The following is a 22,879-nucleotide window of genomic DNA, read 5'->3' as shown; positions in this document are numbered from 1 at the left end:
TACCCGGCCCGCACAAGGCCAAGTGGCGGGCCGATAAGGGTCTAATGGATAGAGATCACCGTCCCTTGTTACTCATTTGGCAAATTGAAAATGTCCAACAAGAATCTTATTGATTTTGATGTTGATGATGTTATTAACACTTACCAGGTTATCATCGCGGGGTCAGTAACTCGGGATCCAATGGTGAGGCAGCCAAGCATTAGGTAATCGCGGAGTACACCGAAAGGATGGGATCCAATTGGTTAGGGGGCATTGCTGTTGGGAGGGTGTTGGGTAGTTGGAGTCCTGTAGCTTAATATTTACAGCCTGTGCATGTGACATCTGTACTTCTAGAAACAATCACAATCCTCATGTTTATCTTAATAACTGGTAAAACAACAATAGGTGGAAAAAATACCTATGAATGATTCATGTGGTTGGCCCGGTCGGCTCGTTGTGAGATTTTAAAACGTAGAAGCTGCCCAGCTGCCGAATGAATAATGTTGTTAGGACGAACTCAAACAAAATAACTCGGAACTTTAGAAATATGGCCTCTCGGGGCTCCGCCCGACCACTGTAAATATTCGGGAACACGTGCATAAAAATGGGGTCGCAGTTTCCTACCTATTCCGAAAATGCGATTTCCAAGACCGCGTGAGACTATTCTGTACCTGGAAATTAGATTCGATCTTATTCTTATTTCTTATCTACCTAGTACCTAAGGGATGTTATATGATAGTAGTTATTCCCTTTTCAAACTTGCACTTAATATAAAACCTCAATTTCGATTGGCTATCATCGTTACCAGATCATACCTACTAAGAGTCAAGTATGAATTACCACGCCACACTTTCTAAATGACTACAAATATTTTCAACATGTATAAACCACTTTCTCCATTTCCATGCTCATTTGTTTGCTATTTTTTCGATTGCTTTCTATTGATTAAGGTCATTTGATGACTTGTCCATGGATGCATGCGTCACTGAAGTTCATGATGTCTCGCAAACCGCCCCCCCTGATAAGATCAATCCAACTCAGCCGCAAGGTTTATTTCCGGGGGAACTGCTGCTCAGCTTTACTCATGCGGGGAGTGTAATGCTGCGCGGTGGTACCCGATAGATGACATACGCATTCTGAACACAGCCAGCCTTAACGGAAGGGGGCAGGGGGGGTATAGTGGCGAACTGCAAAGTCTGCAGGTGAACCATGGTAATGGATGCATGCATATCTAGATGGATTCCGATTAGGCAGTCGTACTAAGCCTCAAAAGTCTCCGGAGCCTCCTAATCCATGATCAGTCAAGACATGAAAAGTGATGTCAGATGCTAGTCTAGCGTCTGGCGTCTGGCGTCTCGCCCTCTGCGGCTGAGCTCAACTATCTACTAACATATGTTTTGGATGCGGTGAACGCGGCATCCATGCATCTCATGTGTGCGGTCATGTAAGCGCCGGCCTGCGTCCTGCGCATGTGCGACATCCATGGATGCCAAAGTTTGCCTGCCCGCATGGATAGCCCTCTGGGGGCCGGAGCCTCGTCTCAATTGCCAGCTTTCTTTTTCTTATAAAAGTTCGGCAAGTCTCGAGAAACTTTCTTAAAATACTTCATGCCATATCATTACCATATCAGTATCAATCCAATCACCAAAAATAACATAAAATCCCACGAAAAAAATATCGCAACAACATCGAAACAACAGCTTACATAATGCCTTGCTACTATGATGACCATTATTGGAGCCACAGCCCAAGTCGCAATTTGGCTCACCGCTTTTCGCTCTCACGTGAGCACCGCCATAGCGGCTATGGGACACAATACTATATCGTGAACGAGGGGAAGGTAGTCATCGACAAGCATGGCCTGAAAGATAGCGAGGCAGTCATCTACAACGCACCGGGATCCTCTCTACGGTTCAGTGACAAGTACGCGTATCCCAGACGCTCTTCCCTTTCTATCACGAGGCGTAGCTCGCACTACGAGTCTCCCATGTGGTCGTCATATTCATCAACCCGCCGATGCCATGGATGCTACGAGCATCGGGAACTTTACTACGGAAATTACTGTCACGACTGCACATCGATGCAACGGATCTCTTCGCCTCGCGAAAGATACCTGCTAGATGACGAATATCGGCACATACCACGAATTACGGAAAGAAGACGTGTTGCATGGCATTGATTAATCAATTGAATCGGCTGGGTGTGTTTTACAATTAGATCTGGGTGGGGGAGTATTTTGAAAGACTCGGTTTTTGGTGGCTATCCTGTTATGAGTTTTACGATTTTATCCTGTTTGTTTTAGTCTATATTTGGTAGGACTTTTCTTTATATGTCTTTGTCAGAGGCTCAACCATTACGATGCCCTCCTTTGATGGTTTATAATGCTGTTTACATAGACTTGGGTGTTAAATACAATAGCTCGTTTTAAACAATATCTATGTTGAGAAACCTGGAGTAATTACATTAAGAATCTCATAATGTCAGCTTCAAGGCCCGCCTGATACACTTGATTTCAAGGTAAGTTTCATGCTTCTATAATGTGAATAGAAAACTGAACCACACGGCAGTATTACTCTGTCTTCCAATTGGAACTCAACTTTACATTAGATGGAAAACATATTTGGGTACGAATTCCATATACTTAGTTGGGTTTAGTCACCTACCTAGGTATTGTAAAGAAACATGCATGTTCTAGAGATAATGTTATTCTTCGCGCATATAACATGGGGTGAACAATCGGGTTGTTGAGTCACTGTTTTATATTTCAAATTTATTATAATAGGATTGTCCTCACCGACGATATCTCTAAGCGAGTCAGAACCGATCATTACAGGTTTATAGCGGTGTTCATTAACTTCGACATGGAAAATATCAACAGTAGCATAGGGGTGGAACTTGAATGCGTCGTGGGCATTCAGGTAGGACAAAACCCGAGAACCAAACCTCGGATGTTTCAAACTGCTAAGGGGAACCCAATAAGATTTGACGATGAAAACTATGAGTGGCATCTTGGCACACCTCCACAAGTCATAGATGCCATTAAGCAACGTATCAAGGAAGCAGTGGCAGGTCATGAAGGCGATCGTATTGTCAACTCCGAAGCCGAACTACTGGGCGATCAGAATTCATGGCACTTGAAAAACTTTGCCGTTAATTGGGACGTGAAGAGGGATGCAAGTGTGTATCTGAATGAGGAATACGCCATAAGGGATTCCGGTTTCAATAACTACCATTTCGTGGATATTGAAATAACTTCACCCGCCCTCCGTGCCACGGAAAATTCATACGCTGAAATTCACCATGTCATCACTACGCTTCGTGATACTTTCTGGTTAGTTACCCCTAGGAGTGCAGGCTTGCATGTCCACTATGGTCGATGCAAAGATTGGATCCCCTTAGACCACTTGCGCAGAATTGCAGCCCTGTTATATGCAGCTGATCCGATATTGATACAGATACAACCAGCTGTTCGACGACTGGAAGGACAACGATGGTGTAGGAGCAATCGTCTTTATTGTAACTTGGCACACGGGTGGCGTGCTCAGGATGCCCAGGAAAGTATTACTCGTATTTCCCGAAGGCCGATAGAAGTTGAATTGCAACCTGAAACAGTACCTGAATCCAAAGTCCCGGAAGTTGAGAAAACACCACGACCCAGTGTCAAGAGATCAAGGAATTTCACATCCATCTTTCCGCGGGGCTCTCTAGAAGGATACGCATTTTCAAGGAGGGATTTTGATGCAAGTTATCAAGACTATGTAGTCAACCGACATTCCGAGAGTCATGAGGGAACGCCCTTAGGTATTATACCAGCTGCTCGAGAGCTACTTTCCTGTGTGAGTGCACCTATCGTCTCAGATCTAATGGGGTATAAGTGGGTCAACAGACTGGCCTACAATTTCAATGCTTACAATCATGAGCATTATCGCAGATTTAGGATGAATAGGGACCAAACAATAAATATCGACAACCAGCCCAAGCGGACCATTGAGTTTCGACAACCCGCTGGAACGCTTAATGTCGATCTAATTATAGCGACTGCAAAGATTGTTGTCCGTATCTGCGAATTCGCAAGTACAGCCACTGCTGAAGAGCTGTGGAAGCTAATATGTGACCTAGATATGGCAGAGAAGCATAGGGAGTGGTATGACGTGTTTGATTTCCTTGTTGACCTTGACCTAGATAACGAAGCAAAGGTGATACAGAGACACATGGCTGAGCAACGCGGACTGGAAATCATAGATGAAGAAAATGGGGTGGTAAGAATTGCAACGTCAAATTCCGCTCAACCTCAACAGCCTGTTCCCTCTTCGTATTTAGGGAGGTTCTTTTCCAAGTTGGTACTGAAACCTGATCAACAGACACCTCCTAATCAGTCGGAGACCGGGGTAACTCAAGGAGCCCCTGGAGGTAGTCAGAGTCCAGAGATATCTGGATCTACGGACGGAGACGATCTTCTATGGCTTGAACTAGGTACCGGACCCATTTTGCCAAATTGATGATATCTCCATATCAAAAGCGTGGTAGGATTGATGGTCGTTAATATTACCTAGTTTTGGTATGAAGTTTGATTCATATATGTTATCCTCATAGGTATGTGTCTAGTTAGGTATTTAAATATTGAAAATGTCCCGTATGAAAAATTGAATCGAATGTAAATACATCCTCTTAGTCAAGAGTGATGTTTGAGGTAGGTGCACGACTTGATATTTTGAATAAGATAATAAGATAATAACATGATAAACTGCATGTCATCTCAAACTGATATCCCAGGTATCAGCATGTCAATTCTTCACAATCCATGCAATGCTGCCTAACACAATGATTGAACAAAAAGTTCCTATTGGGAACCACGATCTGGAAGACCCCGGCAAAGACAGCGAGGTTCTAGGCAGCTGTCGGGTCTGATTTGTTTTCCCCCACAGCTGTGCCTCCAACACCGCCACGAGATCTTCCAGGAACCACAATTCCAAGCAGTTAAATAAGCTCCTATCAATCCAACTTCATTCAATTCTCACCATCTTCTATCGACCGACGTAGGTATCAATATCAATATCAATTACAGTCACGATCTTACAGACTAAAGCAAATTACGTGTTCAAAATGGTTTACATATGGGAGAACCTCCTAGACAACACAAAGCTCAATGCCTACCTCATGAAAGATCTCTCCGACGGTGAACTCAAATCATTCAAGAAAAAATTCGAATTCGGCACCATGGCACCATTCGCGACCATGATCGAGCTCATAATCCAAAAAGCGCCAGAAGACTACCTCGACAAACCGCACGCATACATCCGGCGCAAGGAAAGCGAAGCCGGCCGCACCGGCCCCTTCGTTCTAATCGACGAGCTATTCTTGCTCAAAGGCGCGATATGGTACGTAGAGAACTTCGCCAGCGAGGACGAAGTAGAGGACGAAATGGCGGAGTCGACGGAAGTGCTATCGAAGATCCTGACCAAAGTCGAGAACCTGCCTATCGCGAGCATCAACTACGAGATCGGCAACATCAGCATCTGGGAAGACCTGGACAACTGCGGGGTCGAGATGCCGGTGAAGGAAGACTTCGAGCAGCCCGTCATCCTTGGCGATACTGAGGGCGACCTGAACATCCCGGAGTACCGCTACGACCAGCCGGCCTCGCTCACGGCGTACCCGGGTGAATACGAGATTAGCACCGACCCAGAGGTGCTGAAGGACTTTTCGCCTTTGCCGGAAAGGGTCGGTCGGCTGAAGGAGGATGTTGGTAAGGAAGTGGGAATCAGGGGTACCAATTGGACCTTTGTTAGCGAGTCGCGTTCGAGGGAGCTGAAGGACGGTACTATGAAGGAATTTCCCGAGGGGAGCGTTAGTCTTCAACACAAATACGACCCAGATTTCCCTTGGCCGGCGTACAAGTGGCCGGAGGGCTCGTTGTAATGGACAGAAACTACCAGTGAGATTGAGCGATTATGGTTGAAGGGTTAGATACACGAATTTCAGGGTCCACCACTTGTAGAAATAGGGGAGAATAATTGTGATAAAAAAATCAAGATGTTATTAATTATGCCTCGTCGTATCCCGTAGGATAGGAAATCTAAGAGGACTTATCGAAGGCATCGCTTGACCGGAAAGCCTTCCTGGCAAGTGTCTATGTATATGCAACCGACCGCAATGCTGTGTGTGTAATGCTCGTATCCATGACTCCTAAAAAACCGATCTCCACGACAATCATATCGCTTAACCGCGAACCTCTACCCCTAGTCTTATCTTACACCGTCTCCTTGCCTCGTAGGGGGTTGAGCTTCATGCTGAAGTTGCTGACAGCCGGACCGGCGTACTGATCCACCTTGGCGTTAAACCCATCCTCGACCTTGTTCTGGTAGTGGTCAATCTTGTTGTTGACCTTGCGACCGACAAAAGTGCGGAAGCAGCCATACAGACCGGTGCCCAACCACAGTAGTGCATTGACAAGATCGACCCAAACAGCACACTTCATCAGCGCAACGCTCGTACCTTCGTAATCGCCACCGTCGCGCTTAAGGAAGATCATAGCGAAGGTGCCGAATAGAGCGATCCATAGAACGAACAGGATCAGATCCCAGGCGAACAGGCGATGGGGCTGCATGCGGTTGAACGGGTTCGGGATCGCGTACACGAGGCATGTCACGCAGGACACGCCAGCGACGAAGAGTGCGTATACCCACCCGGCGGCCTGCGCATTACCGGCTTTGCGGTCCACATCTACGCGGTGTCCGTATAGTCCGACAATGATGATGGCGAGGATGAACTGCACCCCGCGGGCTGCCCAGCGTGCCCAGGTTTCGTAGATGTAGATCTGCTTGGTAGCGGCGCCTTTGCCGAACTTGGTGGCGAGGGATTTGATTGCGAGAGGCATTTTGTATTTTTTTCCTCCTCTAATGATCGTGGGCTTAAATGAGCGTGGGTTTTGGGTCAAGGAATAGTATCGCTGAGATGATGGAAAACCTAGAAATTTTGGAATTCAAATAGTAAAATTGAAAGAAATAATTTCACAAAAATTACGAATTATTGAAAAAATGCAATGTGAATTGAAGACATCCAGCGTCCTATGCGTGTACCGATGATGAAGATGAAGGAAATATGTGTTATGTGTACAATAAAGAGTCACTAGACCTCAGGGACGTTGGGACATATTTAAGTCAGAATACAATAGAAACATAGCCATCATTCAGACCGTGATTCAGTAACAAACAAGCGCCCAACCTGTGGAAACCCTTACGACGATAATTGACAAAGGCGACCGACAGGCCTTTGAGATATCGTGTCGCTTGTGAGTCCGAAACAAAGACTTCTATTTCTGGGTTTCCCAATTGAAGCATCGTGGCCAATGAAGTGTTGTGTCAATAGTGGTCTGTGCTTTGGTTTTCGTCGCTAGCCAAGCGTTGACAAAGACATCACTGGCCACGATGTCGCAGAACCTGAGACGCTGGCGCTTAATAGTCCCATCTCAAACCATGATATTTTCCCGACAGCGCTAATACACGCGACGATCCGTTGCAGTTGTCTTTTTCAATATTTAGTAATGCTATATGACATTAGTGATCTTCATTGCTCAAGAACAATTTCATGAGGTTGTTTGGTAATGGGATGAACAACATAAAATGTTGTGATCCTGACTGCGTCAAGGATTCAAACTAAATGATTAGAGATCTTCGTCAGTATTGAGAGATATCATAGTATTGTGAATATAAAATCGCAACATCGTGACACATTGAGTATGAAAGGCTTCATGAAACCTAGTATGACCACGCCGATGATATGGATGAAAGACTCATTATTGAATTGTTGCGCAGGTTATGTTTTGTTATGTTCTTCCTAGAAAAAGTACTGGGAAATTTATCAAATTAACTCTGGACATTACTAATCGCGAGTCCAGGAAGTTACGAATTATGCAGGAACACAGACCAGTGATTTAGAATAACTGCAAACTTTATAAATGTCATGTGCTTGCCCGAAATCTTTGTGATTAGAGCCGGCATAAGGAAGTTACCAGTTGCAATTGGAAAGTGCGAGGGATCCGGTGATATGCTACCTAGTATGGGTGGAGCTGAAAATTGTACCTCGGCAGACGTAACCCGGGTATCATCGAAATCCCGCTTCTCTAATTGGCCTATTTCGACAGGCACACAACTCGGAAACCTCTTAAAGGTGACATCATCACACACTCCACAAAATTTCAGCACCGAGTTCAGGATTTGAATCACATGCCAATGGAAAAAATACGACCGTAATCATTTAGGACAAGTAATGACGGAGGAAACCCGAAACATCCTAAGTCATGATTTCTTACCCCACGAAAAGCCCCGGAGATTCTATTAGTGTCTTCTGTTCGGCCTAGGCTAACCTGGGGATACAGCCCCAGATATAGTAATACAGTGGACTCTCATTGCCAATAGCGATGCGTTGAGTGGCTTAGGAGGCTGGTTAGTGTACCCATAGCGAGTTAGCTCAGTGGCTGTTTGCGGCATGGGTTCGAAAATGGGGAGACCCTTCCCTAAAATTCCTGGAATCACATGTCGGGATTACAAGCACCTACGGGGATTACGTTGTCGATGGCTCGGCAAGAAGCTGCAATGGCCGAGCTTTAAAGCTTTAGAACGGCGCTGTACCAACTTTAACTTTGATCTTCAAGCTTTTGACGTTTTTCTTTTCTTCAACTCAATTTTCTTTCTTAACTATACTATACCACATCACACCACTTGTATAATTACAACTGTAAACATCTGTACAGATATCTGATCGTTCTTTTACCATGTCTGGGACTTTCTCCAAAAGCGACGTCGCGTCGCATAACAAGGGCGATTCGCTGTGGATCATTGTCGATGACGATGTCTACGATCTAACCAAGTTCCAAGATGAACACCCTGGTATGTCAACATTTATCCCGTTCAATCCGTTTCGCATCCGCGCAATTTAGCTTTCGGGATGTCAAAACCACGCGCGATGCACGTGTCTAAATCCGAAAAGCTTAAAAGATCAAATAACTAACGGGAAGTTCAATTGCAGGTGGAAAGAAGATCCTGACTCGAGTTGCTGGAAAGGATGCGTCCAAGCCATTTTGGAAATACCACAACGATGGTATCCTTAAGAAATACAAGGCGTCGCTTCAAGTCGGCTCATTAGATACCAAGCCCAAAGCCGAACCAGCACCAGCACCAGAGCCAGCCCCAGCCCCGGCTCCGGCTCCGGCAGTAGCTACGCCAGCGAAGGAGATTCAAAAAGCCGTGGTTCCCGCAACTGCGCAAGAAGAAGCCGAAGCGCTAGAACCCTATGGCGATCTAATTCCATTCGCAGACCCCAGTTGGTACCAGGGTGTATGTTTTTCTCCAAGCTTTACTGCTTACTTTCTACTGCATGATTGTTGTCATGCTTATTGCCACTTGCCTCGGCTAATCTTCCGAGTCTAGTTCCACTCTCCATACGTCAACGAAACCCACGCTGCACTCCGAAAAGAAGTCCGGGAGTGGGTCGAAAGCGCAATCGAACCCAACGTCACCGAATGGGACGAGAAGAAAGAGGTCCCACGCGAAATATTCCTGGAGGCCGGCCGCCGCGGTTACCTCGCTGGCCTGTTGGGTGTGCATTACCCCGTGGAATATACTAAGAACACCGTGAAGGCGGTATCGCCGGATAAATGGGATCTTTTCCACGAATTGACTATCACCGATGAGCTGTCACGTGTCGGATCCGGCGGTTTTGTCTGGAATATGATCGGTGGTTTTGGCATTGGCGGTCCCCCACTAGTCAAGTTCGGCAAGAAGTCTCTAAAGGATCGAATTTTACCCGGTATCTTGTCCGGAGAGAAGCGAATCTGCTTGGCGATTACTGAGCCCGATGCTGGAAGCGATGTTGCCAACCTAACTTGCGAGGCCAAGCTAAGTGAAGACGGCAAACATTACATCGTCAACGGTGAGAAGAAGTGGATCACAAACGGTATCTGGTGTGATTACTTCACTACCGCCGTACGAACTGGTGGTGAGGGCATGAATGGTATCTCCTTGCTCCTTATCGAGCGTGACTTCGGCGGCGTGAGCACGAGGCGAATGGACTGCCAAGGTGTGTGGTCGTCTGGTACCACATACATCACCTTCGAAGATGTGAAGGTACCGGTTGAGAATCTCCTTGGTAAGGAGAACCAGGGCTTCAAGGGTAAGACACATAGCGAACCTTTCTACCAGCACGTGATTCCAAGTATCTAACTAACTCTTACCTTAGTCATCATGACCAACTTCAACCACGAACGTATTGGTATCATCATCCAATGCTTGCGATTCTCGCGTGTATGCTACGAGGAATCAGTCAAATACGCAAACAAGCGACGCACCTTCGGCAAGAAGCTGATCGAACACCCGGTAATCCGAATGAAGCTGGCACATATGGCGAGACAGATCGAGGCATCGTACAGCTGGCTTGAGAACCTGATTTACCAGTGCCAGAAGATGGGTGAGACTGAGGCTATGCTCCGTCTCGGCGGTCCCATCGCCGGCCTTAAGGCACAGAGTACCCTCACATTCGAGTTCTGCGCCCGTGAGGCTAGTCAGATCTTCGGTGGTCTGAGTTACTCGCGTGGTGGCCAGGGCGCCAAGGTTGAGCGCCTATACCGTGATGTTCGCGCCTACGCTATCCCAGGTGGTAGCGAGGAGATTATGCTCGACTTGAGTATGAGGCAGAGCATGAGGGTCGCTAAGATGACGGGTATGAAGCTGTAATTATAGCAGGAAAGACGAATGACAGTACGATATGTACATAAGCAGGGTGCAGTTTTGGTTACTATACGCACTTGGGCGCATTGAATTGGATATTCGGTCGGCGCGTTTAGGGGTTTGCATTAAGATTCGAGGCTTAAATTAGTACCATACATGTCATTCATAACCCACCAATTGAATGGCTTGAACGAGTAAATCCTTCATTGTCGTCGTTTCTATTGCCATAAATAGGATTGTCGGTTTCATTCGACCCAGTCACTCATGATGTTAGACATTCCGATAGATAGTGAAAAGTAGAAGGCACTCAACAAGTTTCTTTAAGGGTTAAACATAAAAACTTACTCCCTTAAGCATCCAGCATCTCGCACCTACGAAGATATCAGGTGTATACGAAAAATATTTCCATGTAAATGTAGAAGAAGAAAACTCCCTTAGTATTCAATTTAACCAAAAGACTGTTCATAAACCCAGTCGCTTCATTGGTCTGTGCTCGGTAATATCGACAGTGAAGTCAATGATGTTACATTCTCCACTCCCGTGTCCCACAAATCCAAAGAGCCTCTTTTGACTTCATACCTTGGCATATCTACCTACACCTGATCTATCCGACCATTTTTAGACGTAGGTACCTAAGTATTCTTGGATTTCCAGTTACTTTATCAGTTTACTAGCTGATCCAACAACTAGGCACTTATTGATGTTGTTTCTTTAAATAAGGGATAGATGCTAGGTAGCTTTGACATTGGTGTCTTGAGCAGATTCAAGAATTAAATGTTATATGTTTGACGTGAAGTTTAATGGCAAAAAATTTAGGCTAGCTGCATTTAATATCTCATGAGTCATCGAGTTAATCAGCCTCATTTTGTTCCCATAAGTACCAAGTAGTTTATCCTGTACGTACCAGTACGTACCGTGACGCGATGTTTAGACGGGCTAGAATGGTACGCTGAAGGGGAAATAGCAACAGGTTACTGACCAACATCTACGTAGTACATTGGTCAGTCATTATTCGGTTATTAATACAGACTATAAAAGAACGATCTTTGGTCAAACCCACAAGTGGCGTAGGTAGATGTCTAAAGTTGGTACGGCAGTCTTCACGGCCATAATTTTTAATATTATATTTAACATGGTACGATCATTAACAGAAATGTCCCACGATAATAACGGAATATACCTAGGTACCTACTTAATTATGTACAAATAGGTGTAGCGTCTTAGGACGATAATACCGACTTTCTTTCGTTTTCAGGGGTAAATACCTAGGTACCTTAAGATATTTTGGAAGCCCGCTGTCTTTAATGGTATTGTTTCTTGGCCAAGGTTTATATATGTACATTTAGGCCATAATTAAGTATCTTTGTAGTTGGAAATAGCTACTGGCCTCATCTAGTTACGACTACGCAAGTCGCAGAATACTTTGTTAGGTAAACATGCTAGTTAGGCATCTATGTTAACCGTCTATATATACGGTTGTAACCACCCTAAACTGAATTTCTTTTAAGCACCCCTAAGGCCTGAAGTGGGGTTTCGAACACTACGACGGCCATCTTGATTACAGCCTCAGTCACCACCCGTACAATCAAGGAAAGGACCCACACCATTCGTGTCCGAATTCGAATACATACCTAGGTACCTTCCTAAGCAACGGTTTTTTACTAGTGAACACTTTCTGTCCATGCCCCCACAGCCTTAGGGATAAAATCAACGGGAACTTCGACGCTACAGGTTTTCCCAGACCTCATCAAAATCATCTTTCGTCTTCCCTTCTTTCCCTAACTTCTACTTGTTCCTACTCAACAACTTTCAGTGCACGGTAGTAACATAGCTCCTCACATGCCGCTTGCCTGTGAAAGATATTTACAAATCCTGCACACTACAAGGTATGTGAATCTATTCCCTATATATTTCTTCCTCAAGTCTCTCCTTCAAACATTTCCAATCTTCCTTCTTCGTCTTTTCCTTTTCACATCAGCCATTTCATCCATTACTTCTATCCTATCATACGAACCTTCATTTACGTCCTTACATTCCTCGTCATCACCTTCACAGCCCACAAGGAAATAACATCTATCACTCTATATCTAGACAACGCCAATTGCATTTCAATTGCCGTGTTCGTTCTTCGATCATATCCTGCTTTCTCAATACCGAAGTATGTATCCTACCTACACCCATCTGCAATATTTGTACTACACCACACTTTCTATTACGCGACGCGTCTCGTCACCGACCGCACAATTTTCCTTTGACTTTTATTTTTTTTATTTCTTCATTATCCACATAGACGAACTACCCTTTCATAAATAAACACCAACGTCTAACTTATTCACTAGTTTCTGCTTCTACTAGCAGCTCCTCCTTTGATTATCGTCTCCGACACGATGTCTCTTCCCCGAGGCCAAGCTACCCCTTCGCCCTCCAGCGGCGATGGCCAAGATGAGCGAAGCCCATTAGCCCTATATGGACTATCGCCCATCCCCGAGTATGACCCGGGCGTTATATCGTTTCCGCTACGCATCGCAAGCCATAGGGCTTGGATAGCCCCGGCCCGTCGCTGGCCTACAGCGCCACTTACCCGCACGACCAATGCGCGTCAGCTTAGAGGTGACGCGGACATTCCGCAGCACCGTACACTTGGCCTCAATAGTGTAGCACCTGCTACGACCGCCCCTAGTGGTGGAAATCATATTCCACCTCGGGCCCCACAGGCCGATGCCGATGGAGTGCGGAACTCTCCTCGGAAACATTCCCCTCCGTCGGACGGCCCTGCCCCGATCCTATGGGGATCCGGATATGAGGCAAGACCTCCCGTAGCTGCTCGGCAGGCTCGACAGCACGAAGAGGGATACGTCCCTATGGGTAGATACTCGAATAACTACACCCGGAGTATCTTACACCCTTCCGTCTGGGATCGACAGCTTCAGATCACCGGTATCTCCGCCAACTACGGAGGGAATATCTTCCTCCGGTCGAACCAGTCCGCCAACATCCCAGAGCAGTGTTCAACTTCTCTCTGGTTGACCAACCTTCCCCCCGACTGCACCCACCAACTACTACTGGGTACCATCCGGGGGTGCGGCAAGATATACGCCGCAGTCATCAACCCCCCGGTCTACACCAACGAAGACTACACCAGTGGAACCCACCACTCCACCGCGGCATCCAAGCTGGTCTTCTTCGACCGCGCCGGGCTTGACAAGCTCATGGCCAAGTCCCAAGCGGGCGAGTTCTCCGTGGGCGGTTACGTCCCGCGGCTCCGGATGAACCGGATCAAGTCGACACCCCGCGCAGCGGGGCCGCACTGCCGGGTGCTGCACATCGAGGGGCCGAGCAGCATCGTCAACGAGCGGTTCCTAGGCGCCTTCTTCCAGAGCAAGTTCAAGTACGAGCTAGAGTTGGTGCTGACGCTTGCCACCCACGGCTCACGCACGCGCCAGGAGTGGCGCTTCGGTAGCTACCGCTGCCAGGCCGAGAGCGCTCGCCAGGCCATCAACCGCGAGAAGTTGCGCTCGGACCTAGACCCGGTGGACTTCTGCGCCTGGAGCCAGGTCTCTGTCCACTTCGGCGTGGATCCCTGCGCCCAGGACTAGGCCGTAACCTAGAGGCGCCGTATGGGTTCACTTCATCCATTTCGCCACATCGGTGGATGTGTGAATGCGGGTCTGCAATATGGCCGCGTTCGGTGTTGGCTGTCATTATTGTCGGAAACTTGGCCGACCACACAACCTTCTTGATCGCTCAGGTACAAGGCTGTGGGGGTTCGTGGTCGGCCGACAGCCAGCCGAACTGGATGACGGGGGTGAAGCCGACCTCCGCTGATGTGGTCGCCAGCCCCCCTTGAACCCATACGGATCCTTTCTCTGGGTGGGCCAGGAAATGGATGAGGATCGCAGTGGTGATGGTGGTCCCACTACTTGGTCGTTGGGTTAGGAGCTCGATTCCCATGTTCTAGTGGCTTTTCTACTTACACTTTTTCCATCTTCTTATCACATTCTCACATATTCGGACGACATACCGGTATGTTCTTAAAAGGATATGTAGTTCCTTATCTAGATTGCACAATACATGGCCTTTCCCTGCTGTAACTTGGGAGCCTTTCGCTAGCTGCGCACTGTGATTTGTGATATGTGAATAGAAATAACTGTACTAGAACGTGAATTGGCCACAATTGACTGATAAGCTTGTTGGGATATATGGTAATGATCATTGAGTTCCTGTTGGCCGTCCCCGATACAATCTCCTTTCAGCATAATGAAGATGCAAGCACCAATACCCCCTGGAATTGATTAATTCATCGTTTTTGGGGTATATCTTCGTATCGTCTTGTTTCTTCAAACATTTCTTTTATTTCGGTCAACGGCACTTTGATTTGCAGACGCCGTAGCAAGGAGTTCTTTCTCCTAGGCGTTTCAACTCCTTTAATTTCATATCAACATGTTTTATGTCTCTGGTTTAATACTTTTAGAGTAGATTGATGAATACGTATGAGTCTGAACTGGTGTTCTTTATAGCAAAGATGTCATTGTAGGATAATGGCTGATAGTGTTCTATGTGAGTCACTTTTCAAACCTCCGTCACTTTGTATAGAAACTGTCAATTCAATCCCAGATTGGAAAATCAAAGGAAAAAACTCAATCATCATGGATAACCTTTTAACCTAGCGAAGTTAGATCCTCACGCGAAGTGCAAAGACTTCACTTGGAAAAAATCCAGGGAAGGAGACGGGAGGAAATCGATGAAAATTCGGCATACGATATAACTGGAGAGGTGCTTGATAGATATTGGGATGGGTTTAAAGAACAGACAGGTGAAGGTGAGGTTGTTGAAGAAGTTGGTTATCTTGATGAATCTGGTGAAAAAGAAAAAATTAGAAAGGGGGATGATTTTATTCGTATAAAAAGAAGAATATAAAGTTATACAAAGTTATGTATATAAAGATGTACTAGTAATAATACTGCATAAATACATATCATAATGTCATCAAGTACGTAAGCACTTCCCTGCTCTTACATAATTGAACTTCAGTCTCCATACAAACGAAAAGTCAATCTCTTGAGTTTCATCACATCTACAAAATGCAACGAATTATGCAAGCCTCGGTTATTAATCGAATTCTAAACTCGCCACTGTTAGAAACTTTCATTATCAATCATCGTCGCTCCGTCAGTTCACAGACACATTCTCCGCTAGCAACGTCTGGTCACGGGAAGGATCCCGCAAAGGAGAAAGAAATGCCTATCACTAAGCCGGCGAAAAAGAAAACCATGGCAGAACTAGATGCGGAACTTCAGCGAAAGATGTCTGGTCTTTCTGGGGATGGTGGAGAGGCCGGAGTGGAGTGCGAGAATGGACAACCTGTAGCGATGAAGCGAAGCGTAAAGCAAGTGAGTGACCCCTAAAGCACCACTAAGTTAGTGCTTAGATTTGCTGATAATAGCCCATCTTATAGAACATGTTCCGCTATATCTGATATTAGTAGCTTGAATACTAGCCTACAAAGTAACCAGTATTTCCTTTCAGGTTTACAGAGCAGCATGGGGTCGTCGTACATTGAATTACAGGTGCTTCTTCCGGAACCCCCTTATATTCCAGGGCCAGTAGCCGGGTCCTAGATCCTTAGAAGCCACCAAGTCCTACAGGCCCTGAAATCAATTCAACATCTCCGTCCGCCCACTCAACTCCCTAACCAACCTTCCCACATCCTCGACCGCCATCGCCGCATCCCTACTCCACGGCGCCATCTGCAAGAACCCATGCGTCAGGCCCGGATAATGCATCCACGCAACCCGATTCCCCGCCTTCCTCAGCTTTCCCGCAAACTCGACCCCCACATCACGCAAGGGATCAAACCCGCACGTGAACACCGCAGCAGGCGGTAGCCCCTCCAGTTTCTCCGGCGCTTGCATGCCAGGGGACACGTACCGGTGCGCCGGGGGGTAGTACGTGTATCCGACGTCCTGGGTGTCGGAGCCGGATTTAAACGGCGCGCGGGGGAGGTAGTGGTCTGCGAAGCTGAAAATGCCGTTGCATTCGAGGTAATAGCCTGAGTTATTCTCGCTTGCGGCGGGGGTGTCGAACGGGAGTCTTGCCTCGGGGTAGAGTAGGACCTGTCCTTTTAATGGCTCCTTCCCCTCGTCTTTGAGGCGCAGGGACAGTCCCGCGGTCATGTTCCCGCCTGCGGAGTCCCCGCCGCCGAGGACGCGTGAGGCGTCGATTCCGAGACGTGTGCCTCCTGCGCTGCGCGTCCAGGAGAGCACGTCTTCGTATTCGTCGAGTTGCGTGGGAAAGGGCCATTCGGGCGCTAGTCGGTATTCGACGCCGATGGTGATGATGTCTGCGGCTTCGGCGAGCAGGCGTAGACCATTTTCGAATTCGTCTACGCTGCCGACGGTGTAACCCCCGCCATGAAAGTAAATTAGTGCCGGAAGCTTTTTATTGCTGTTACTGCCGTTCTTGTAGCTGCGCGGGTAGAATAGGCGCACAGGAATAGTCCCATGACGGCCGCGCACGCCATCGAAGTGGACGTGGCCGATGGGTGCTTGTGCCTGTTTGGGCAGGTTGTGAAAGCCGAAGATTTCGAGATGGTGTCGCCGCTCCGCGTGAAAGTCTTCTTTCCCGCCTAGATGTAGGTTGGGGTGCTCGTCTAGAAATGCTTTGACGGATGGGACGAGGGTTGATCTAGTTCCGGTATTGGGAATTGCTTGGCTAGACATTTTTGCTGGTGTGGGATAAGTGTGTGTTGAAATTCTGAGTGTCGTCGACGCTCCGGGTTGATAATTGGCAGGACGTTCGTGACTTCCTAAAACTCACCATAGCTTATGACTATGCTACAGACGTCCTGTTAAGATTTGATATTTATTCCAGTAGCCCCTATGATAGCTGTTCGCGATAAAAGGCAAATTGAATGTAAGTTTATCGACCGTCAGGTTCATTACTCGCGTATATATGATAGCTAAGGGGCGTCGTGCATAACACTCTCCCGTATCCTCTCCTGCAGTTTAAGTTAGGTACAAACGGGCATGTTAATTAGCCTTGCATAATACATACTAACGAGGGGGTTGAAATACGAATTGAAGTCGAATTTTCACATCGATCCGATTTATCCATGTTAGGTGTTGAACTACGAAGTAGGTGCCGTTGTTAGTGACAGGGCGCAGTTGCTAGTATCATGTAGTTTCTCTCACACATTTTCTGTAAAAAACAAACACACATCAATTGAGCTGTAGGTTAAGCCCAATGCGATACCAACAATATGGCATATTCCTCATCAGCAACATCCAGAAGCACCGGTATTCATACTTGTTAAGCATGACTTCTTATCCACCCATCGCCATAAACTCCGATTTTGATGCAAAGCCAGCAACGCCAGTTATCAAGTAAACCCATCTTAGATAGCAACACATATTTTATGGTCCAACCTCCTAAGCAGACACATCATTTACCACACCTCAATGACGAGCGGCTATTATGCCGTTCCACGGGGCTTCGCCTTAGCCTTGGCCTTCTCCTTCTTGTCCTCCTTCGCCTTCTTCCGCTTAGCCTCATTCTGCTCTTCTAGCTTGCGCTTGTGTGTAGCCTTCTCTTGATCTGTCTTCGGGATAACCTTGAAAAAGCCTTCCAATCGGGCTTGCTGAGAGCTCTTGGTGGCCTTCTCCAATCTTGCACCGCCAGCACGGACTCTGTCCTCGTTGAAACCCTTGTCGATCGCTAAGAACTTGACAAGTCCCTCGATATCTGGCTTTTCCCACTTGAAGTCGCAAAGCGGATCATCTGCCTTGCGAACGTCGGGCTCGAAGAATAAAGCTCGAGCATCTTCAAAAGGCCAGTCCTCGGGTAGCGTATACTTGGAGTCGCCCTTAATGTATTCGACAACCTTTTCAAGTGTGCCGTATTGTCGGATTAACTTCAGGGCAGTGGTAGGGCCGACTTTTGGAATGGGGTCGAGGTAATCGCAGCCGAGCAAGATGCAGAGGTCAACGAACTATTTAGGTCAGCTCCCACCCCACGTTTAGTTATAGGGTGACTTGAATTAACCTGATTACGATCCATGTTCAATCCCTCGAGGACCTTATCCACGTGGATCTCTTGAATAGGCTCCTTTCTCTGCTCGCTGAAGGTCAAGTGGCGTAATAAAACTGGAGCATCAAAGCATAGAGTATCCATATCCTCACTAGCTGCTGCGAAGACTTTCCCGGCTCTGGCGAGGGCGGCGCATTGCGCTTCTGCTTCGGTCGGGGCAATGATGTAGGGGATGCCCATCAATTTCAACAATTGCTGGCATTCGGCATTGTGCTCTTTCGTAACTCGGACAGTTCGGCGAGAGAACTTCTCAATATCTTCGGCTGTTCCTGTCTCTTTGGCCTCTTCGAGTCCCTCCTTGGCCTCTGCTTTTCGCTGGAAACGACGAGCCAATTCACCTGACTTCAATTTGGGCGGTGCACCATCGAACACGTAGAGAGGCTTAATGCCATTGTCGACTATCCGTAAGGTACGATAAAACATTCCCATGAGATGAGATGTTGTGTCACCGGACTCGTTCGTGAGTTGTTGGCCATCGGAACGGACTGCGATCAAGAAACTGTAGATGCTCATAGAACTGCTCGTGAATTAGTATTTGTCCGTTCAGTCGATTAAGTACGGGTTTATACATACGCATCCTGATACGATTATGTTAGCATGGCGATTAAACAAGTTAACTAGTAAGAGATACTCAAATACTCACAATAGCGACCTTGCGACCGAACTGATTCTTGATCTCACCCTCCTTGATGGCAGCTGGAGCCTCATCTTTGATGATTGGAAAAAGGCCCTTGATACCCATGATCGCTTCTTCCCGCGATATCCCAATGTAGGTTGTCTTGATATTCGGAAGTAAGAGAATGAAGTTTGGGGAAACTTTATTAATTCCTACAGAAGATGAGAAAGGCAGAAGTTTAAGTGGAGTGATGTCACGATAGGTGCGAAACTGACGCGACCTAAATTTAATTAACACGCCGACGCGCCTTCCCATCCCGAAAAGTGGGGGAGCACGAAGCTAGGTGCATAATTACCCAATACAGTTAGGTGTCTCTAGGGCTCAGGAGTAAGTGGCCTAAGCGTTATGGGGTAGTAATTTCTTCATTGTAGTCCAATTGTCAAATTTTTCTAAGAGATAACACGAATATTATCAAATCAAATCAAATCAAATAAGACATAAATCATTGGAAACTGCTTTCCATACCTTTATACTGGTTTACTATAATGTGGAGCGTCGAACGGTTTAGTAGAACCGTCCCAATACCTGGAGTGCCGGGTGTTCTACCGCTCTCGAATTGGCAGTGGTTGGGTGTCCCTCTCGATCACGGAAACGCCGTTGAGCCGGTCGATAAATCGAACAGTCTCGCATTGACAACTTGGATCGTTGATCAACTCCGCAAGAGCGATAAACAAGACGTGAGAGATTATATAGAAGGAGGAAAGGTTTGAAAATTAAACCTCACTCTAGTATTTATATCTATTAACTAACATGTTTAGGAAATCAAACGTTTAATTGAACTGAAAGAAGTTAGAGAAAATGGGGGTAAGGTTTGGCCCAACGTGGAGCTAAGCCGACAGCAAAGGATGTCAGCCTTCGCTGCGTTTCTCACACTTGATAAAGTCAATACAGAGCCATGCCAACAATGCATGAATAGGAGATCGAAAGGTCCATGTAAGGAATGCGTTTCTGGAGGTCCAGAGGTTTTCAATAGCGCTTGTTACAATTGCCAGTTCTCAAGCACGGCCACCAACTGTTCATTTTACACAGGTGAGATTTCTTTAGATCCAACAACCGTTCACCCCCCTTTAATATGTAAGTTATAGGCAAAAAGAGAAATCCAAACAAAGGAAAGAAACGGGCTCGATCAAATTTGACCGATGATGAAGGCATTATTACATTTGACCGTATTCTTGACACTCTCGTAGATTTTACTACCAGAGACCTGGAGCGAGTCGGGAATTGGATTAAGGGGGAACTTGAGTTCCGCGAAGCAAGTTACACCGCAGGTAGGAGAAGAAGACTATCAACTTCATCCTAACACTGAAATCAATGATACCTACCTACCTACCATACAATAACAGATAAGTGTACCTAATACATCAGTATAAGCATCATAGCAATCTCAATAAACGCCGTCGCTAGTTCTATTGGGGTATCTATATTGATCGTTCATCATGAAGATACCTACTTATCCTAACTCAATTCTTGCTGATATCTCAGATGGTATACTTAAATCTCGGGCTTTCATCTCCAAGCTCAGCAAGTTCATCTTCCGATAAACCCTCATGAATAGATTTAATGTGACCCTCGTCTCGTTTTCTATTTTCGCGAGCAAACCAAAACCACAAGAAGCCAAATAAGCAGGTAGACATCCCTACAAGAGACAGAGAAACAGCATTCCCCGTAATATAACGCGGTCCAGCCGTACTAGGACTAGCAAAGGATTAGTTAGCCGTTCAACTACAATCAGGTTTGATCATTGTTGACTCACTAGATGAATGATGACATGATCCCTGCAGTGTTGCCAGATGTGAGTTGCATGCCGTTACCCGTCGTGCGTTTGCCGTACCGTGGTGTGTTATTTGGTAACTAAATTCTATCAGTCGTCATTACCCGATTGCGGGGGATACATGGAAACTAACCCAAGCTAACGGAAGGCCAACAATAACGTAGAGTCCGGTGGCGACGAGGAAACAACTTCATGCCGTTAGTAATACTCGCGTAGTAGGTTTCACGATTTACGTACCCAAAATAGTGTACGCCTGCCGATGAATCTGAAAGTAGCACACCATATCCAACTACGCTGACAGCGCCAAAAATAACACAAAAAATGCCGCGCATCTGCATGCGATCAGATAGGAATGCAATTCCCATATAAGTCACGGCCCCAACGAAGTAACATGGAATAGTGAGAAGCTGGATCTCTGCTGTCGACCATTCTCCCAGACCGCGAATAATCGTTGGCAAGAATGTTGAGTATCCTAGCAGTTCTCAAGTCAGCAACCGCATTACTATAAGTCATGATGTGGAGTCCAAAACTCACCGTACAGCATGGTATCAACACCAAATTGTCCAAGGCAGAACAACCAGATCTTCCAGTCCTTAAATGCGGCCATCATGTCGTTCTTGCTAAATTTCAGCGCGCTTTCCGTGAATCCATAATGGCGCAGATGTCTCGCCGCAGCGAATTTCTTCTCCTCGGGTGTCAAAAAATAGGCATGCTCGATATCGTTAGGGAGAAGGAAGAAAGCCGCAACGCCTATCAAGATACTAGGGAGCCCCTCGATTATAAAAATCCATCTCCATCCACTATACCCGGCGACGCCCGCCATCTGACCAATGCCATAAGCCAGCAAACCGCCTAACGCACCAGAAATGGCGGCACTGACGAAGAGGTAGCCAACTCTCAAAGCGAGTTCCTGCTTCGTGTAGAAGAAAGTCAGGTACACATTAAGCCCTGGAAAGAGACCAGCTTCGACAACTCCTAAGATTAGGCGTATAGCAATGAGTGCGCCGTAGTTGTGGACGAAACCGGTGCACATGGCTATGATACCCCAGCCGATTGCGACGAAGGAGATATATCGTGAGGGGGTCAGAGGCTTGAGTACCAAGTTTGACGGGACCTCAAACAACAGGTCTATGTAATCGAGGTCAGCATAAACGGCACCAGGTACTATAGGTCAATTATTATTCGGAAAGGAATGACTAACATGTGACGTAGAAGATAGAGACAGCTACTTGAAACTGATTCCCCACCAACCCGAGGTCTTTCTCCATACTATAGAGACGCGCATTTCCGATGTTCACACTAAAGGAGAAATCAGCAAGATGTCCATCAGTTGAATAAGTAACAGAGTGTAAAGTACCGATCCAAGAAACTGAAAGTGTCTGTTATTTGAAATTAGTAAATTGGTCCATTATAGTAATCAATATGAGATTTCAAGCTTGAGAGTTTATTGAGTGCATAGCAATAACATCGGGCGACTAACAAAGAAGCATCACAAGAGGGATGATATGCAAGTCCAGTTTGCGCAAGAGTTTCTTCTCATCAACCCCGAACGTCGGGTCCGCAGCGATCTCCGCATCGGTATCCTGCACTTGGATCTTCGTATCGGACATATTCGGCGTATCAGTCGCCATTGTGTAACGAGAC

General features: G+C 46.5%; 9 protein-coding genes across 9 annotated transcripts; 6 read left to right on the top strand and 3 right to left on the bottom strand.

Annotated features, from left to right (window-relative positions):
* The first annotated feature begins 716 nt into the window (after positions 1–716).
* Positions 717–2,411, top strand: GGS22DRAFT_158925 (uncharacterized protein). Its single transcript, XM_047960714.1, has one exon. It carries the CDS (start codon positions 1,688–1,690, stop codon positions 2,156–2,158), a length of 471 nt encoding a protein of 156 aa, XP_047820722.1. The 5' UTR covers positions 717–1,687; the 3' UTR covers positions 2,159–2,411.
* Positions 2,412–2,840: 429 nt separating this feature from the next.
* Positions 2,841–4,478, top strand: GGS22DRAFT_199191 (uncharacterized protein; the record flags this gene model as incomplete). The annotated part of the gene is made up of 1 exon (XM_047966256.1): positions 2,841–4,478. One exon carries the CDS (start codon positions 2,841–2,843, stop codon positions 4,476–4,478), a length of 1,638 nt encoding a protein of 545 aa, XP_047820721.1.
* A 476-nt stretch (positions 4,479–4,954) lies between these two features.
* GGS22DRAFT_118850 (uncharacterized protein) lies at positions 4,955–6,064 on the top strand. Its single transcript, XM_047958172.1, has one exon. It carries the CDS (start codon positions 5,083–5,085, stop codon positions 5,896–5,898), a length of 816 nt encoding a protein of 271 aa, XP_047820720.1. The 5' UTR covers positions 4,955–5,082; the 3' UTR covers positions 5,899–6,064.
* On the bottom strand, positions 6,065–6,998 carry GGS22DRAFT_118851 (uncharacterized protein). The gene has a single exon (XM_047958173.1). It carries the CDS (start codon positions 6,854–6,856, stop codon positions 6,230–6,232), a length of 627 nt encoding a protein of 208 aa, XP_047820719.1. The 5' UTR covers positions 6,857–6,998; the 3' UTR covers positions 6,065–6,229.
* A 1,640-nt stretch (positions 6,999–8,638) lies between these two features.
* On the top strand, positions 8,639–10,985 carry GGS22DRAFT_158922 (acyl-CoA dehydrogenase NM domain-like protein). The gene is made up of 4 exons (XM_047960713.1): positions 8,639–8,867; positions 9,007–9,314; positions 9,408–10,149; positions 10,216–10,985. The coding sequence occupies exons 1-4, from the start codon at positions 8,753–8,755 to the stop codon at positions 10,707–10,709; spliced, it is 1,659 nt and encodes a 552-aa protein (XP_047820718.1). The 5' UTR covers positions 8,639–8,752; the 3' UTR covers positions 10,710–10,985.
* Positions 10,986–13,090: 2,105 nt separating this feature from the next.
* GGS22DRAFT_186960 (uncharacterized protein) lies at positions 13,091–14,299 on the top strand (the record flags this gene model as incomplete). Its single annotated transcript, XM_047964529.1, has 1 exon — positions 13,091–14,299. One exon carries the CDS (start codon positions 13,091–13,093, stop codon positions 14,297–14,299), a length of 1,209 nt encoding a protein of 402 aa, XP_047820717.1.
* A 1,453-nt stretch (positions 14,300–15,752) lies between these two features.
* Positions 15,753–16,268, top strand: GGS22DRAFT_118841 (uncharacterized protein). The gene is made up of 2 exons (XM_047958171.1): positions 15,753–16,093; positions 16,159–16,268. Exons 1-2 carry the CDS (start codon positions 15,785–15,787, stop codon positions 16,177–16,179), a joined length of 330 nt encoding a protein of 109 aa, XP_047820716.1. The 5' UTR covers positions 15,753–15,784; the 3' UTR covers positions 16,180–16,268.
* Positions 15,753–17,701, bottom strand: GGS22DRAFT_158921 (Alpha/Beta hydrolase protein). The gene is made up of 2 exons (XM_047960712.1): positions 16,159–17,701; positions 15,753–16,093 (listed from the first exon to the last, which is right to left on the bottom strand). The coding sequence occupies exon 1, from the start codon at positions 17,420–17,422 to the stop codon at positions 16,358–16,360; it is 1,065 nt and encodes a 354-aa protein (XP_047820715.1). The 5' UTR covers positions 17,423–17,701; the 3' UTR covers positions 15,753–16,093; positions 16,159–16,357.
* A 473-nt stretch (positions 17,702–18,174) lies between these two features.
* GGS22DRAFT_178884 (DNA-repair protein rad2) lies at positions 18,175–22,845 on the bottom strand (the record flags this gene model as incomplete). The annotated part of the gene is made up of 9 exons (XM_047963616.1): positions 18,175–18,690; positions 18,744–19,305; positions 20,956–21,159; positions 21,218–21,315; positions 21,369–21,423; positions 21,473–21,707; positions 21,770–22,363; positions 22,437–22,534; positions 22,712–22,845. The coding sequence occupies 9 exons, from the start codon at positions 22,843–22,845 to the stop codon at positions 18,175–18,177; spliced, it is 2,496 nt and encodes an 831-aa protein (XP_047820714.1).
* Between the last annotated feature and the right edge of the window lie 34 nt (positions 22,846–22,879).

The sequence above is a fragment of the Annulohypoxylon maeteangense genome (genome assembly GCF_022496945.1).
Source record: "Annulohypoxylon maeteangense strain CBS 123835 unplaced genomic scaffold GGS22scaffold_5, whole genome shotgun sequence".
In the NCBI taxonomy this organism is placed as follows: domain Eukaryota; kingdom Fungi; phylum Ascomycota; class Sordariomycetes; order Xylariales; family Hypoxylaceae; genus Annulohypoxylon; species Annulohypoxylon maeteangense.
The sequence above is the reverse complement of the archived record's forward strand: the minus strand, read 5'-3'. Positions and strand labels throughout refer to the sequence as shown.

Bases quoted from the DNA above. Each gene is read 5' to 3' on its own strand.
- GGS22DRAFT_118851 (XM_047958173.1), bottom strand. From the start codon at position 6,856: ATGCCTCTCGCAATCAAATCCCTCGCCACCAAGTTCGGCAAAGGCGCC.
- GGS22DRAFT_158925 (XM_047960714.1), top strand. From the start codon at position 1,688: ATGCCTTGCTACTATGATGACCATTATTGGAGCCACAGCCCAAGTCGC.
- GGS22DRAFT_158922 (XM_047960713.1), top strand. From the start codon at position 8,753: ATGTCTGGGACTTTCTCCAAAAGCGACGTCGCGTCGCATAACAAGGGC. The intron at 8,868-9,006 runs GTATGTCAACAT...GTTCAATTGCAG, and splicing joins GTTCCAAGATGAACACCCTG to GTGGAAAGAAGATCCTGACT. The intron at 10,150-10,215 runs GTAAGACACATA...CTCTTACCTTAG, and splicing joins GGAGAACCAGGGCTTCAAGG to TCATCATGACCAACTTCAAC.
- GGS22DRAFT_118841 (XM_047958171.1), top strand. From the start codon at position 15,785: ATGCAACGAATTATGCAAGCCTCGGTTATTAATCGAATTCTAAACTCG. The intron at 16,094-16,158 runs GTGAGTGACCCC...CCCATCTTATAG, and splicing joins TGAAGCGAAGCGTAAAGCAA to AACATGTTCCGCTATATCTG.
- GGS22DRAFT_158921 (XM_047960712.1), bottom strand. From the start codon at position 17,422: ATGTCTAGCCAAGCAATTCCCAATACCGGAACTAGATCAACCCTCGTC.
- GGS22DRAFT_118850 (XM_047958172.1), top strand. From the start codon at position 5,083: ATGGTTTACATATGGGAGAACCTCCTAGACAACACAAAGCTCAATGCC.